Source organism: Carettochelys insculpta, chromosome 17 (genome assembly GCF_033958435.1).
Source record: "Carettochelys insculpta isolate YL-2023 chromosome 17, ASM3395843v1, whole genome shotgun sequence".
Lineage (NCBI taxonomy): Eukaryota > Metazoa > Chordata > Testudines > Carettochelyidae > Carettochelys > Carettochelys insculpta.
In genome coordinates, this window is record NC_134153.1 from 25893115 (window position 1) to 25905979 (window position 12865).

At 55.3% G+C, this 12865-nt stretch overlaps 1 protein-coding gene across 1 annotated transcript in view; it reads left to right on the plus strand.

Moving 5' to 3' along the window:
• Positions 1-12865, plus strand: part of L3MBTL1 (L3MBTL histone methyl-lysine binding protein 1) — a 33592-nt gene that overhangs the window by 18530 nt on the left and 2197 nt on the right. Inside the window, 7 exon segments of the mRNA XM_075011516.1 lie at positions 1932-2042; positions 2514-2628; positions 3081-3180; positions 4632-4829; positions 8672-8674; positions 9770-9816; positions 12502-12659. Coding sequence (XP_074867617.1) covers positions 1932-2042; positions 2514-2628; positions 3081-3180; positions 4632-4829; positions 8672-8674; positions 9770-9816; positions 12502-12659 — 732 coding nt within the window.

A 12865-nucleotide genomic window follows, 5' to 3' on the forward strand; every position in this document is an offset into this window, starting at 1 on the left:
CTGGTGGGAGTTGCAAGTGCTTTGGAGGTTAGGGTTACAATTCAAAATGATCTGGACAAACTGAAGAAATGGTGTGAGGTAAACAATGAAATTCAATGAGGGCAAATGCAGAGTACCCCAGTTAGGAAGGAACAGCCAGTTGCACACATACAAAATTGGAAGCAAGTGCCTAGGAAGGAGTACTGCAGAAAGGAATCTAGGGGCCAGAGGGCACCACAAGCTAAATATGTGTCAACAGTGTGACACTGCAGAAAAAAAAAACGGGGGGGGCAAGCAAACGTCCTTCTGAGATGCATTAACAGGAGTGTTTCAAACAAGATACGAGAAGTAATTCCTCTGCTTTACTCTGCACTGATTAGGCCTCAGCTGGAGTCTTATATCCAGTTCTGAGCACCACCTTTCAGGAAGGATGTAGAGAAACTGGCGAAAATCCAGAGAAAAGCAACAAAAAGGATTAATGGTCTAAAACCCCCTGCCCTATGGGGGAAGACTGAGATTGAAGGAACTGGGTTTGTTTCGTTTGGAGAAGAGGAGACTGAGGGGGATGTGAAAACGGCTGTCAAGTGTAGGGTGAGCAGCTGTCCCATTTTGGCTGGGACAGTCCCGTATTTAAGGCCACTGTTCTGAGCATTTTTTTTTTTTTCAAAAGAAGCCAATGGTCCTGTATTTTCAGCTCCAGTGCTCCCCCAGGGAGCTCAGAGTCAGACACATGGAGCCAGGCTGAGGAGAGGGGGGTGTTTGTGACCCCCTCCCCCTGCGCACCTTATAGAAGCATTTCCCAGTGGGGTGGGGGTTAGCGGGTCTGCCAGCCCTTTCAGGCTGTGGGGCTGAAGGCCCAATCCTTGGCACCCCTGTGCCCCCCACTGATCCTGGGAGCCGCAGAGTTGAATGCCCAAGTTGGTGACCCCATGAGGCTGAAGATGGGAACTGAAGGCTGAAGCCCCCAATCCCCAGTGCGCCCGTCCCCACAGGCTGCAGACCTGATATCCAGGGCACCTTTCCTCCCCACCCCCAGGCTGGACCCCCAATCCCCAGCATCCTCCTGCCCCAGCCTGAAGCCCTGGTCCCTGCTCTTCCCTGCTTCTCTTCCCAATGAAGCCAGGAGCTGCGGGACTGAATGCCCCAGCCTTGGTGACTCCTGTGTGCCCCCCCAAAACTTAAGTAAAAGTGCAGGATCTTCACCAGAGACTCCTCTCTCCCTGCCTCTGGCCAGCTCCCAGCCCCTTCTTCTCACATAGCCAGTAAGAGCTGCAGGGGTCGGGGAACCAACTCTACAGCTGGCGGAGCCCTCAGGGAGCAGGTGGTGCAGGGGAGCCCTCCTGGCACACAGATTCTAGTTACTCTGGTCCCTGCCCCCAAGCTATCTCCTGTCCCCACACAATCTCCAGCTGTGCCTGCCAGCCCACAGCCCCTAGCTACCCCTTTCCTGCATCACCTTTTTTGCTTCTCACTTGTGTGTAGCTTCTGGCTGACTCTTCTGTGGGTCAGTGACCCTCTGCCCAAAGAGGGGTCTTACCCCTGCTCTGAGGTCTCTAATGGCACATGGTCTATGGCTGGAGGCTGGGTTTGCTAGGAAGTGAAATGGGAATAGTTGCATCTCTGTGGGATGGGAAATATCCACGTAGTTAAGCTGGCCTAAGCCCCGTCGGCCTAGCTAGTCCTGCTCAGGCGGCTGGAATGCCTTCGGCGAGGGAGACCCCTTTCCATTTGCACTGTACAGTTGTGTCTGTGCCGCTGCTGATTTTTTAGGTGTAGCTGTAGCCTGGGATGGCACCTGTGGTCAAGAGAAGCAGGGGGTGTTCAGAGCTCCGGGATAGATGGGGCTGATCCAGCCCCCAAGGAGGGAGGGGCTGGGGGAGACATTCAGACTGAGAGGGAAGAAAATAGCTGCTTGTGGGCTGCCCTCTGACCCAGAGCCTTCTCTGCCCCAGCGGCCACCCCACAGCTTTCTGGTCAACATGAAGCTGGAGGCGGTGGACAGGCGGACGCCCTCCCTCATCCGCGTGGCCAGTGTGGAAGACGTAGAGGATTACCGGATAAAGGTGGGTTTCCTGCTTTTTTGTGTGTGTGTGTGTGTGTGTGTGTGTGTGTGTGTAAAAAAAAAAAAGCCTGCTTGTCCACCTCGTAGGGTATCTGAGGCTTTTGCCTTTCCAGGAGCAGACCCAAACTGAGGGAGTACCACAAATCCTCTGTGGCCCTCTCCACACCTATGCGTCCCTACCTCCTTGAGGTGGCAGCAAATTTAGGCTGAACGAGGGCAGTTCACACCTCTAGGAGTGATTGTTTCAGGCTGTCTTCAGACTCTGGCAGGCATCTGCTACATTGGGTCCTGTTTTCATCACGCATGAGGCTACAAATGAAAGCTGAGATTCTGACAGCATCACGTGACTCCTGGAGCTGGGGCTGGGAGCACAGCCCTTAATTCCACCCAGCCGAGAAGCCCCTGTGGATTTAGTGCTCACCAGAGACGGACTGTGACAGTTACACAGTGACCTGTCCCCTTGTATCCTCAGGTCCATTTCGACGGCTGGAGTCACAGCTACGATTTCTGGATCGACGTGGATCACCCAGATATCCACCCTGTGGGATGGTGCTCAAAGACTGGGCACCCGCTGCAGCCGCCTCTCAGTAAGTCCCTGGGCCGATGCCAGTGCTGTCACTGCAGCCCTGTGCCACCAGTGCTGTGCCTGAGGGCTCTCCCCAGGAGTGCTTGTGCTGACATCACCTGCCCAGGAAGTGCTAGGAGCTGTAGTTGCCCTGGGCTGGCACTGCCCCCACCCCAGCCAGGGAGCACACTGACCCCCTAAGCAGGGGCTGGGAGGGTGGCACTTTGTCTCCTGCAGTGCTAAGAGCTGTCGCAGCTGCAGCCTGGCTGGCGGAAGTGGGGAAGGCCCTGGCTGGGGTTGCAGAGGAGCACTCTGTCTCGCAGAGGCAGCAGCCTGCCCAGGCGGCGCGGTCCCTGAGCCCCCGTGGCGGGCAGCACCGGCACCTGGCTGCTTTGTTGCCAGGCTGGCGTAGCAGCTGGGTCATTGTGGCACCGAACCCAGGATCGCCTCTCTGCTCTCTCTCCTTTACTCTAGGGCCAAAGGAACCAGCTGCTTCTGCCCACGGGGGCTGCCCCACCTTGGCCTGCAAGAGCATCCCGCATACCAAAGGCTCCAAGTACAGCTTTCACCACAGGTGAGCTCCCCCCAGGCCACCATGGGGATGGGACAATTGCGGCTCCCCTGAGCTGCTGCTCACCTTGTGGAGCCTCCCACAGCTCAGAAGCTCCCCACGTGGCTGGGGGTCCCCTGGGCTCAGACACCCCAGCTCACAGAGCCACCTGACCGCTCAGCTCCTTCCACCCAGCTGGCAGCTCTCCCCTCCTTCCCACTCAGAGCGACCCCTCCTCACCTACCTGCCAGACCTGGAGTTGCAGGAGAGCCCATGGCTGCAGAGAGCAGGGGCGGCATGTGCTGAATCAAGGCCCCGGGTGTGTACAGTAGGGTCTCCACCTTCGCAAGTGCCACTTTTGCACATTCAATTATTTGCGAGTGGCCTCACTTCCCGGGGGCACTGGGCAGGAGTGCCAGTGGCCACCGCTTCCCCGGGGCCAGAGCGCCGGCTGCCACCACTTCCCCGGGCTCTGGGCCCAGAGCACCGGCAGCTGCCACTTCCTGGGGCTCCGAGCCCCCCCTGTCCCCCCACCACACACATTCATGAAAATCAACATTCGTGAGGGCTCTGAACAGAGAACCCTCACGAATGTTGCGACCCTACAGCGTTCCCTGCTCTGGACACGCCCCTCTGCAGAAGCCCATGCACAGCAGAGAATCCTGCCGGGACTGGAAAAGCCCCACATGGAGCAGGAATCCCCCCAGCGGCAGCCCCATGGGCCTGCCAGGCAACTGCAGGTACTGCACCGTGTCTGCAGCGTGGCTGAGAGGCAGGGCATTAGTGGGCTGGGAGCTTAGCCCTCTGTTGTAGAGGCTGAAATCAGTGAGCGCTGTAGAGCACTGTCGCTTTGATGGGATGTAGCCATAAACTTTCCCTGCCCTTCCATGTGCTTTTCTGGCCCCATCTCCTGGAACTTCTGAGCGGCTCCTCTTGAATCAGGACTGGTGGAGCCCAGCCCCTGCACTGCAGCAAAGAGCTGGAGCAATGGGAGATGTACCTCACAGAGCTTCAGGTCGCGAGAAACTTAGGTCTCCTGGCCCCTGAGGGTTTCACTAGTCCCAGGCCATTGGCCAGTCCCCTGAGACACCCCCACCACACTGGCTTTTGGGTCTGAGGAGCTGCCCGGGCAGCGGGGATGACCCCGTGCCATGCCCTGCTCAGCGAGGGCTGCGCAGTTGCAGGGTATTCCCATGGGAAGCCTGATGCTGTGAATGAGGCCTGGCAGGGATACAGCCTGTGCAGCTACAGGGGGCCTGTCGGGGACACATGCCCATGTGACTCGAGTCCTGTGGGATTTGTTCTTGCCATTGGTCATGTGCTCTCTGAGTAGCCAGGGCTGAAGCTTTTGGTGGGGCAGAGATGGGGTAACAGGTAGCTTGGGAAGCAGCAGGCTACAGCTCTGTGCACTCCCCTCACCTGTCTCCAGGTCTGGCACCATTTAAAGCGCCTCTCCCATTTCCCCTGTTCTTCAGGAAGTGCCCAACTCCAGGCTGTGATGGCTCCGGACACGTGACGGGGAGATTCACAGCCCACTACTGCCTCTCAGGGTGCCCCCTGGCAGAGAAGAACCAGGGGAGGCTGAAAGCCGATCTCTCAGACACCGAGGCCTCAGCCCGCAAGAGGAACCTGATTGGCTTCTCTCAGCGAAAGAAATCCCGACACCATGGGAGGTAAGGAGAACGCGAAAACGAAACAGCCTCGCCTGGAGGAGCGCCTGTGTGACTCCCTGGCTCAGTGACACTTTGTCCTGCTCTGTGGCTGACCAACAGAGAATAGCCACCTGCTGTTGCTCCTTTGAGAGACAGCCTGGCTTGCTGGACAGGGCACTGGGCTGCCAGATGGGTTGTCTCCTGGGCTCTGCTAGTGACCTTGGTCCCCGGTCTGAGCTTCAGTTTCTTTTCCTGCTCGTTGTCTGTCTCATGCTTTGCCTGACAGCTCTTTGAGGCAGGAACCCTCTCATGCATTGTGAATGTCCAGACCCTGTGGGGTCCTGAGCTCAGGGAACTATTGTAATACCGCTCCTGGCTAATGGAGGCCTTTAGCACAGGGGGTAGAAATCTGTGCTTGGGAGTGAGGCTATGTTGACATTTGCAGTCTGTGTACCCCTAGCACATGTACCCATACCAAGTGTCCGTACGTGCTGTGCTGAGCCTGTGTGTGTGCTGTGCCCAGGTGTCCACAGGGCCCTTTTTCAGCTTGCACTGGTAGCAGCGCCATTGCAGGGGAGTCTCACAGGAGGTGTTCTGGGGACCGCCTTGCTGCGGGTTGCTGGTACTGTGTGGCACCTTCACAGGCTGGGCATTAGCAGCTCATGGTTCTGTCCCTTGTGCCTAATTGCACTGAAGAAATGAAGGAATTCTAGGAAGATGCTGTTCTGGTCATGGTACTGTTCATGTGGCCCAGTCCTGGCTACAGGGCAGAATGCAATCCCAAAGGTAGAAGACCAAGAGGATGAAGGAAAACTTACCGAGCCCCATGGAACAGAAATGTTGACTGGCAGGCTGTCAATGGTATGCCCATGAGTGGAGCATTGTTTCTAGTCTCAGCAAACCAGCATGGAGTGATGGGACCCCATCATCTCAAACATATGGGATGACAATGCCTGTCTGCAGAACTTCCAAACAAGGAAGCAGTGCTTCGTAGAGCTCTGCAGGCAGCTCACATCCACTGTCCATGGCCAGATCTCTCATTTTCATAAAACCATGCCGGTACGGAAGTGGCTGGCACCTGCCAGCTGTCATTCATTTGCAAGACGGCTTGCAGTTGGGAAGGCAGCTGTCAGGGTGGTGATTTTATAGTTTGCCAAGAGGGCAGTACTGTGATCTATGCCAACGGTTGCCGTAACCAAAGCCCCTGAAATTACTGAGGGGTTTCAGAAATGTGCTGGGGCCATTGATGGAACACATCCCAATCCTTTGACCACCGAAAAGAGTTAGTGAATCTGTGAACCGTACATGTTGCTATTCACTCCTTCACCAAGGCTTAGTGGAAGATCGACATTGGACCCACAAAGGGCTGTGGAGGTCAGGATTGTACCATGGGGAGAAGGCAGCAATTTATTCTCCTGAGACAATGCGGTTCTTCCCGATGGTTCTTGCCACACGTGCCTCCCGTTCCTGCCTCCATAGTGATTTGAGAAGCTGTACCCCAGTGTTGTCAGTACAAGACAACGGGAATTCAACTATAGACTGAGCAGCTGCAGAATGGTGGTGGAGTGCACCCTTGAGCATCTGAAAGTTCCTGGTGATTCCTGAAGACCTTTTCTAGAGGCCAGTGAAGTTAACACTGCATTATCGTGGCGTGCTGTGCCAAGCCTAGCACGTGCAGCTAAAGGCGAATATTTGCAGAATACATGTGCACAGGCCAGGACTGGCTTACAAAGCCTGCACAGGCAGCTGGCCCTCGCCAATGTGCGCACCACTCCTGGTTCCTGGTGGGCAAGGGAAATTGGTGATGCTGTTTGCTTGTGCACTGTAGATCAGCATGGAGTCAAAAGGCGACTTGGAGCTGTGCTGAGGGGCACAGCAGTGTGGTGATGCTACGGTGCTGCTGGAAGAGCTCAGCAGAGCGTTGGCACATACTGGTGTTGGGACATACCTCCCTGGATGGGGATTCCCTGCACTTGACATTCATGTGGGAACTGAAAGCAGAAGAGCGGGTGAAGGCTCTCAAGGTTAATGCCGCTGGCTGCGGTTTTGTGCCACAGAGAGTGTGCGGAGCCAGGCTTTAACGCCATCCTTGAGCAGCGTTTTGTTCTGTGTTCGGGGCGCTTTGTGGGGAGTCATTCAGCATTGTTAGAGTCATTTAAAAACAGATCTGGGGGGGCCTTTGCGAGGAGCTTCACACGTTCCGTTTTCACCGTGTTTTCTGACCCTGGTGCTCCCCACACTCACCCAGTGCCGTGCACAAATACACACGTGGCTGCCAGTGGTGGCAGTGTGCTGCGGGGGGGATGGAGGGGTGTTAAAAGCACTGCTCAGGGTCGTGTATCTCCACTGCTGATTTCCTTTTGCATTGTCTATTAAATCATTAACTAAAACACCCTTATGGCTGTTAACTTCTCTTCTGGGTTTGGTTCTGGTGCTTTGGATGTCCACAGTTATTTCAGAGCTTAGCTTGTTGCCCTGAACTATCTCGTGGGTTGGTTTGTTTGTTTTAACATAGGGAAACTCATAGCTGGGGGGGCCAGGGGGAGGGAGAGGAACACATCTCCAGGTGAGCTCCAAAAGCTTCTGTCTCCGGCCGCTTGTACTAGCAGCTGCATGTGTGCGTGGTCCCGTTGTGGTCCTGTTCTTCCCAGGATTGCTCCTGCTTCTGGAAGAGCTGTATCCATGCCTGCTCCTCCCGCCTCCTAAGACCTCCAGCTGCCCTTGACGCCTTCTGTCAGTGTCAAGGAGCAGGTCCTTTCGGCACGGTCTCTCTTACCTCTCTGCTGCTCCTGCCTTCTCTACGCGATGTAATTCTGCTGCTTACAGCCACAATATTGATACTTGTCAGGATCGCAGGGACGCTCCTGTCACAGCTTCCGTCCATCAGACGGCTCTTGCAGCCCACGAGGAAGCGGCGGAGGGTAGAAATGGTGAGTCACCTGCAGTATTATTGTTCAAATTGACAGTGCAACAAGGGGCTGGTTGGGGCGGGTTTCAGCTCCTGCCGGGGGAAGGGTTCTAGTTACCTCTTTCTTCTTTAAAGGGTGGCTGTCCTCTGGAGAACTGAGCAGCTTTGCAGACACTGGCGTGGAAAGGGAGAAGTGGTTTTCCAGTCCTGAGGGGGACACTGGTCACCTGTGAGAGAGAAAAGCTTGCGCTGGTTGTCACCCCTCTCCACAGTGTTGAGTGGACGGGCCTGGTGAGCTCTGAAGGTGGACCAAGCACATTGGCAATGCCACTGAATCTGAAGAATCACCTTGAGTTTCAGCTACGCCAGAAATTTTCTGAATGCTTGAAGGACTGGGAGGCCTTTTGAGAGGCCGTTTACTGACTGACTTCAGCTAGCAGATTGTGTTCCCACAGCAGAGAAGCACAGACCCACAGAAAACATTTCTGCTCCTCCTAAACTTCTCCCCTTGCTAACACGGCCAGCCCCTGTGTCCAGCAAACACCACTGAAAGGCGCAGGCAAATAGTCCCCTGGTTATTTCCTTTTCTAAATTTTTGGATGAACGCTGCAAGCCAGTAGCCACTCTGCTGCTGTGGGACAGGGCGCTGTTTGTGGAACCCCCAACGCAGCTGCTTTGTGCACCCACGCGTCCCCTGGCCGCTTCAGAGAGACTCTGCCTGGGCAGAGACCATGCATGGGAATGGTAACAGATGTTTGCAGTGGACACTGGCAGAAATGGATGGCTTTGAATTTCCTCAGACAGCCAAATGGTTCCTTTCCCTTCCTGGGTCTAGGCAGGCCACCATGCAACCACCATCAGCTTCTGCACGGCTCCTGTTTGCGAGGGGACGGAAAGGGGGAGGGAGCGGGTGGTTTTGAGTCTTTGAGCACCATCTCATGGCATCGTGTCATAGAATGTTTGCAGCAGGACCTCACCTGGGGACCAAATTGGGCTGCAGTGGGGGGGTGTGCGGGGCTGCTTTCAGACCTGTGTTCCTGGAGCAAGAGGGGACGTGTCCAGAGACCATGGGGATGTACTGTAACTCGTTAGCCTCGGGTTCCAGTTCCCACCCCACCCTGGCTCAGGGTCCCCCTCAGGCTGCTCAGGGGTCACGGTACAAAATCACTTTCCTATTCCCCCAGCTCTCTTGGGGCTTCCTCTGGGACTTCCCTTGTGGGCCCTCCCGCTCATCAGCTCCCCATTGTATGGTGAGCAGAGCAGGCTTAGGGCCCCGGAGAGTACCTGGTCCAGCCCATCATAGCAGGGATTGTGGAGCCCGGCACCCTTCAGTACAGGTGTCCGGGGGGGTCCTTGTGTACCTGGCACTGGGGACGGAGTCCAGTGAATGCTGCCTCCCTGACCTCTCCCAGCAGAGGTGTTGGTGCGAAGGAGTGGGTCTCGCTGCTCAGGTAAGGCAGTGTACTCTGCCCACACATTGAGCAGCCCCCACCTGGGCTCTGCAGACCAGGCAGGAGCTCTCAGAGGATCACCCAGGCTTGCTGGTGCTAAGTTACTTAGTTTGTGGGAGAACTGGTCTTAAGAGCTCGGTGCAGGCTGGTACTGCCACAGGCAACCTTGAGATTAGGGTAGGGGTGAGGTACGGTGGGAACGGGACAGGTGCACCTGGAACGCGCCTCTTGGAACAGGTTTAGGGCCATGCCACAGCACTGCCCGCTATGTCCCCAGGCTCCCCGGGCCTGCGAGTGTTCCCACGCTGCCCAGTCCTCCAGGAACCTGCTTCAGGACTTCCAGCATGGACTGTGGGGGCGGGAGGGGCGACGGTTATGGGACAACCACGTACATATAACCCTTGTTGTAATTGCCAGGGCAGACATGGCCTTAGCCAGCCTTGTTCTGTCCCCGCTAGGGGTCGCTCCCCCTGTCAGTCACTCGACAGCGCAGTCCCCGCTGTGCTGACAGGAGGAGCAGTTAATCAACAGGCTGGTGCCTACAGTCCGTGCGAAAGGGTAAAGCAGACAGCTTGCAAATAAATCCTCTCTCCTCTCTCTAGAGGGCGACCTCCAAAGTATCGGAAGATCCAGCAGGAAGACTTCCAAAGTAAGCAGCTTCCCCCGCACTGCTGTCTCCTCGTGGAGGGAGGAGGGTCAGGCTGAGGCCAGTTTAACTGACACCCCAGAGACGTGTGCAAACAGGGCTGGGAACTCCCCCATCCAAAGGTTCAGCGCTGCCGGCCTGACCCAGGGATGTCTGGAAAGTGACTCTCCCAGCCCAAAAGTACCAGCCTCTGATTCCTCTCCCTCCTTGACCTTTCCATTGCAAGTTAGTTAATATTTAGGTCTGGCTATAAACACCTCCGTCCCCAGCCGCTCTTTCATCCTCTTCTCTGTAATGCCCAGCTTGAATGGTGAGGTCCCTGTAATGCCCAGCTTGAATGGTGAACAGTTACAGCCACGAATTCGTCACGGGTGTTTTTATTAAAAGTCGGGGACATCACAGACAATAAACAAAATTCACAGCCCTGTGACCTGTCCCTGACTTTTACTAAAAATACCCCAGCTAAGTCTTACCTGCTCCTGCAGTGCTGTGGGGCAAAGGCACGGTGGAGGGTTGGGGAGGAAGGGAGCTGACTGCCTCGGCTACCCCTGGGGCTGCTGCTCCTGCTGCCTCTGGGGCCACCCCCCAAGACTGCGGCTTGGGCAGCCTGAAGCTCAACCTCACTGGCCACTGCAGCTCTGGAGACCACAGAGGTTGCAGAAAATCTTGAAATCTGTGAGATCCGTGACAGACCTGCAGCCTTCTGCATGGCCGTTGGGCGTCTTAACGTCCCTCACCCCGGCCCCCGAAGTGGAGACTGCTGGAGAAAGGAAGAGTCGAAATGAATCGTCAAGTATCAATCTCCCGGGCGGTGCGCTGCCCTGGGAGAGTTCCCTTTGTGCAGTGCGTGCTACTGACAGTGCCAAGCTAAGACTTACTGCTGGGCTTCTCCGCAGGGGCGAGGAGCTGCCTCTCCCAGCCCACCCTGCTCCTGAGCACAGAACACCCCAGGAATCTGCCCCAGCACATCCACCAGCCCTGCTCCTGGTTCTTCTCTGGTCCCAAAGCCCTGTGACTAGACAGTAGCCTCTGCAGGGCAGCACTCCATGCCCAGCTCACTCCAGAATAGACTCCCTTCTGCTGCTGCTGTGCTGGGGCAGGGTCTGTCCCTTTGCTGCAGGCATGGTGTTTATAAACCTCAGTCCCCCCCCGTAACTGTGCCCTTCACCGGGGCTGGCTGGCATGAATGCTTTCTGCCGCCTTGGACTAGATCTCTGGTTCAGCACTTCATTTGCCTTTCCCTCTCTCTGCCCTGCAATCCCCCTCTCTCCACCAGAGGTTTTGCAAATACTTGATCAGTTTTTAATCTTCATGCAACAGCGTGCAAGCTAATTCCACCTCATCCCTTTGTGCATTATCACTGCGAGCGGAACGAGCCGCCTGAATGAGCCGCTCGAAGGCCACAAGGGGGCAATAGCAATTTTTACTGTACAGCTAGAGCTGATCTGACAATGGCCATGCCTAGAGCTCTCCTCCGAACTTCTGAGTGACTGTCGCACACAACAAAAGCAGGAAAGTCCTCCCCGACTTCTCTTGATGAGGGAAGAGACCAACTGGGTAAAAACTTAGAGGCAGAGTTCAGTCTAAAATGCAGCGTTGGCGTGAAATGGAAGTTGGTGGGTGGCTGTTTGCCAAATGGAACATGGAACAGAAAAGTTTTCGTAAACAAAGAAAAGAAAATCCCTGAAGCTAGGCTTTTTGAATGTAAACATACCCCCACCCCATAGCTCTGGGACCAATAGCAGCAAGGGGGGACTAAGGCAGGGGAAAGCAGTGGTCCAGCTAGAAGTAAAAAGTGAAACTGACCAGTTTAGCATCGCCACTTTCCAGCCCAAATCTCTTGTAAGTGAAATACAAAGCGGTGAGACTTCAAACAGGTCTTTAAATTCTTTTCAGTTTAACTAACGGTAACCTAATAGGGAGGCGCGCGTGCACACGTGTGTGTTGCGCTGTGGGTGTGCTGATTGTGGAGGGACACGATCAAGTTTAAAAAGTGCAGTTTGTGCTGCGTTAACTATTTCCAAGCAGACGTCTTTCCCTGCTGGTACGGCACAACCTCAGTCATCATGATAGAGAGATTTGCAGTGATACCGTAGCCATTCTGGTCTCAGGACAGTAGAGGGACAAAGCGGTGTGGTAATATCCAGTCCCTTTTCTGTAAAGGGAAAAAAACAAGGTGCCAGTGCTCTGTTGGCTCCCCACCCCCAGTCAGTCCCCTGGCTCGGGCTGCTGCGGGGCTGGTACTCAGTATTGTCCAGTACCAGCACAAAAAAAGCGCTGCTAATATTGGAGCAACTTCTGTTGGTGAAATAAATAAGCTTTTGAGTCACATGAAGCTCCTTCAGGTCAGTGGCGCCTTTCCCAGACCTGAAGACATACCCTGTGTACGCCCAAAAGTTCCAAAAGAAGATATTCCCTCCCACGCTTTGTCTGTGTAATAAAGAGACGCCATCGTGACAGCAATCTCAACCAGATCCCTTTACTCTGACAGTTCTGCTGTCTCAGAGGACGACACCCCTTTGGCAATACTGAGCACAGTACAAACTGTCCTTATCTGATACCTGAAACTCCCCCCGCGTCAGCCCCCATACGCCCTCTGCTCTTCTCGTTGGCGTGTCAGGGCCTGCGGAATGAGACTGGATTTCCTTGACCTTCCTCCTTGGGTAATGTTTTGAATTTCTTTGCCAGCTATCTCCTCGGACAATATGCACCAGTCCCTCTTCATGTCAGCTTTATCTGCTCACCCTGACCGCTCCCTGTCCCTCTGCTGGGAGCAGCACTGCAAACTCCTGCCGGGGGTGGCCGGCATCACAGCAGCAGCTGTGGCCAAGTGGACCACTGATGAGGTGAGGGAGTTTCAAGGAGGGCTGGTAAAGCAGAGAGGAATGTAGAAAGGCATGGAAAGAAATATAGGATCTGATTTCCAATGTCACATGTGCCAATCCCCCTTGTGTGCACACGCCCACCCTGGCATGCCCACATGCAGGGAGTAGTGTCGGGGTAGGAACCGGTGAGGGTGTCCTTTCCGTCAGGGTGGGAATTAGTGAGGGTT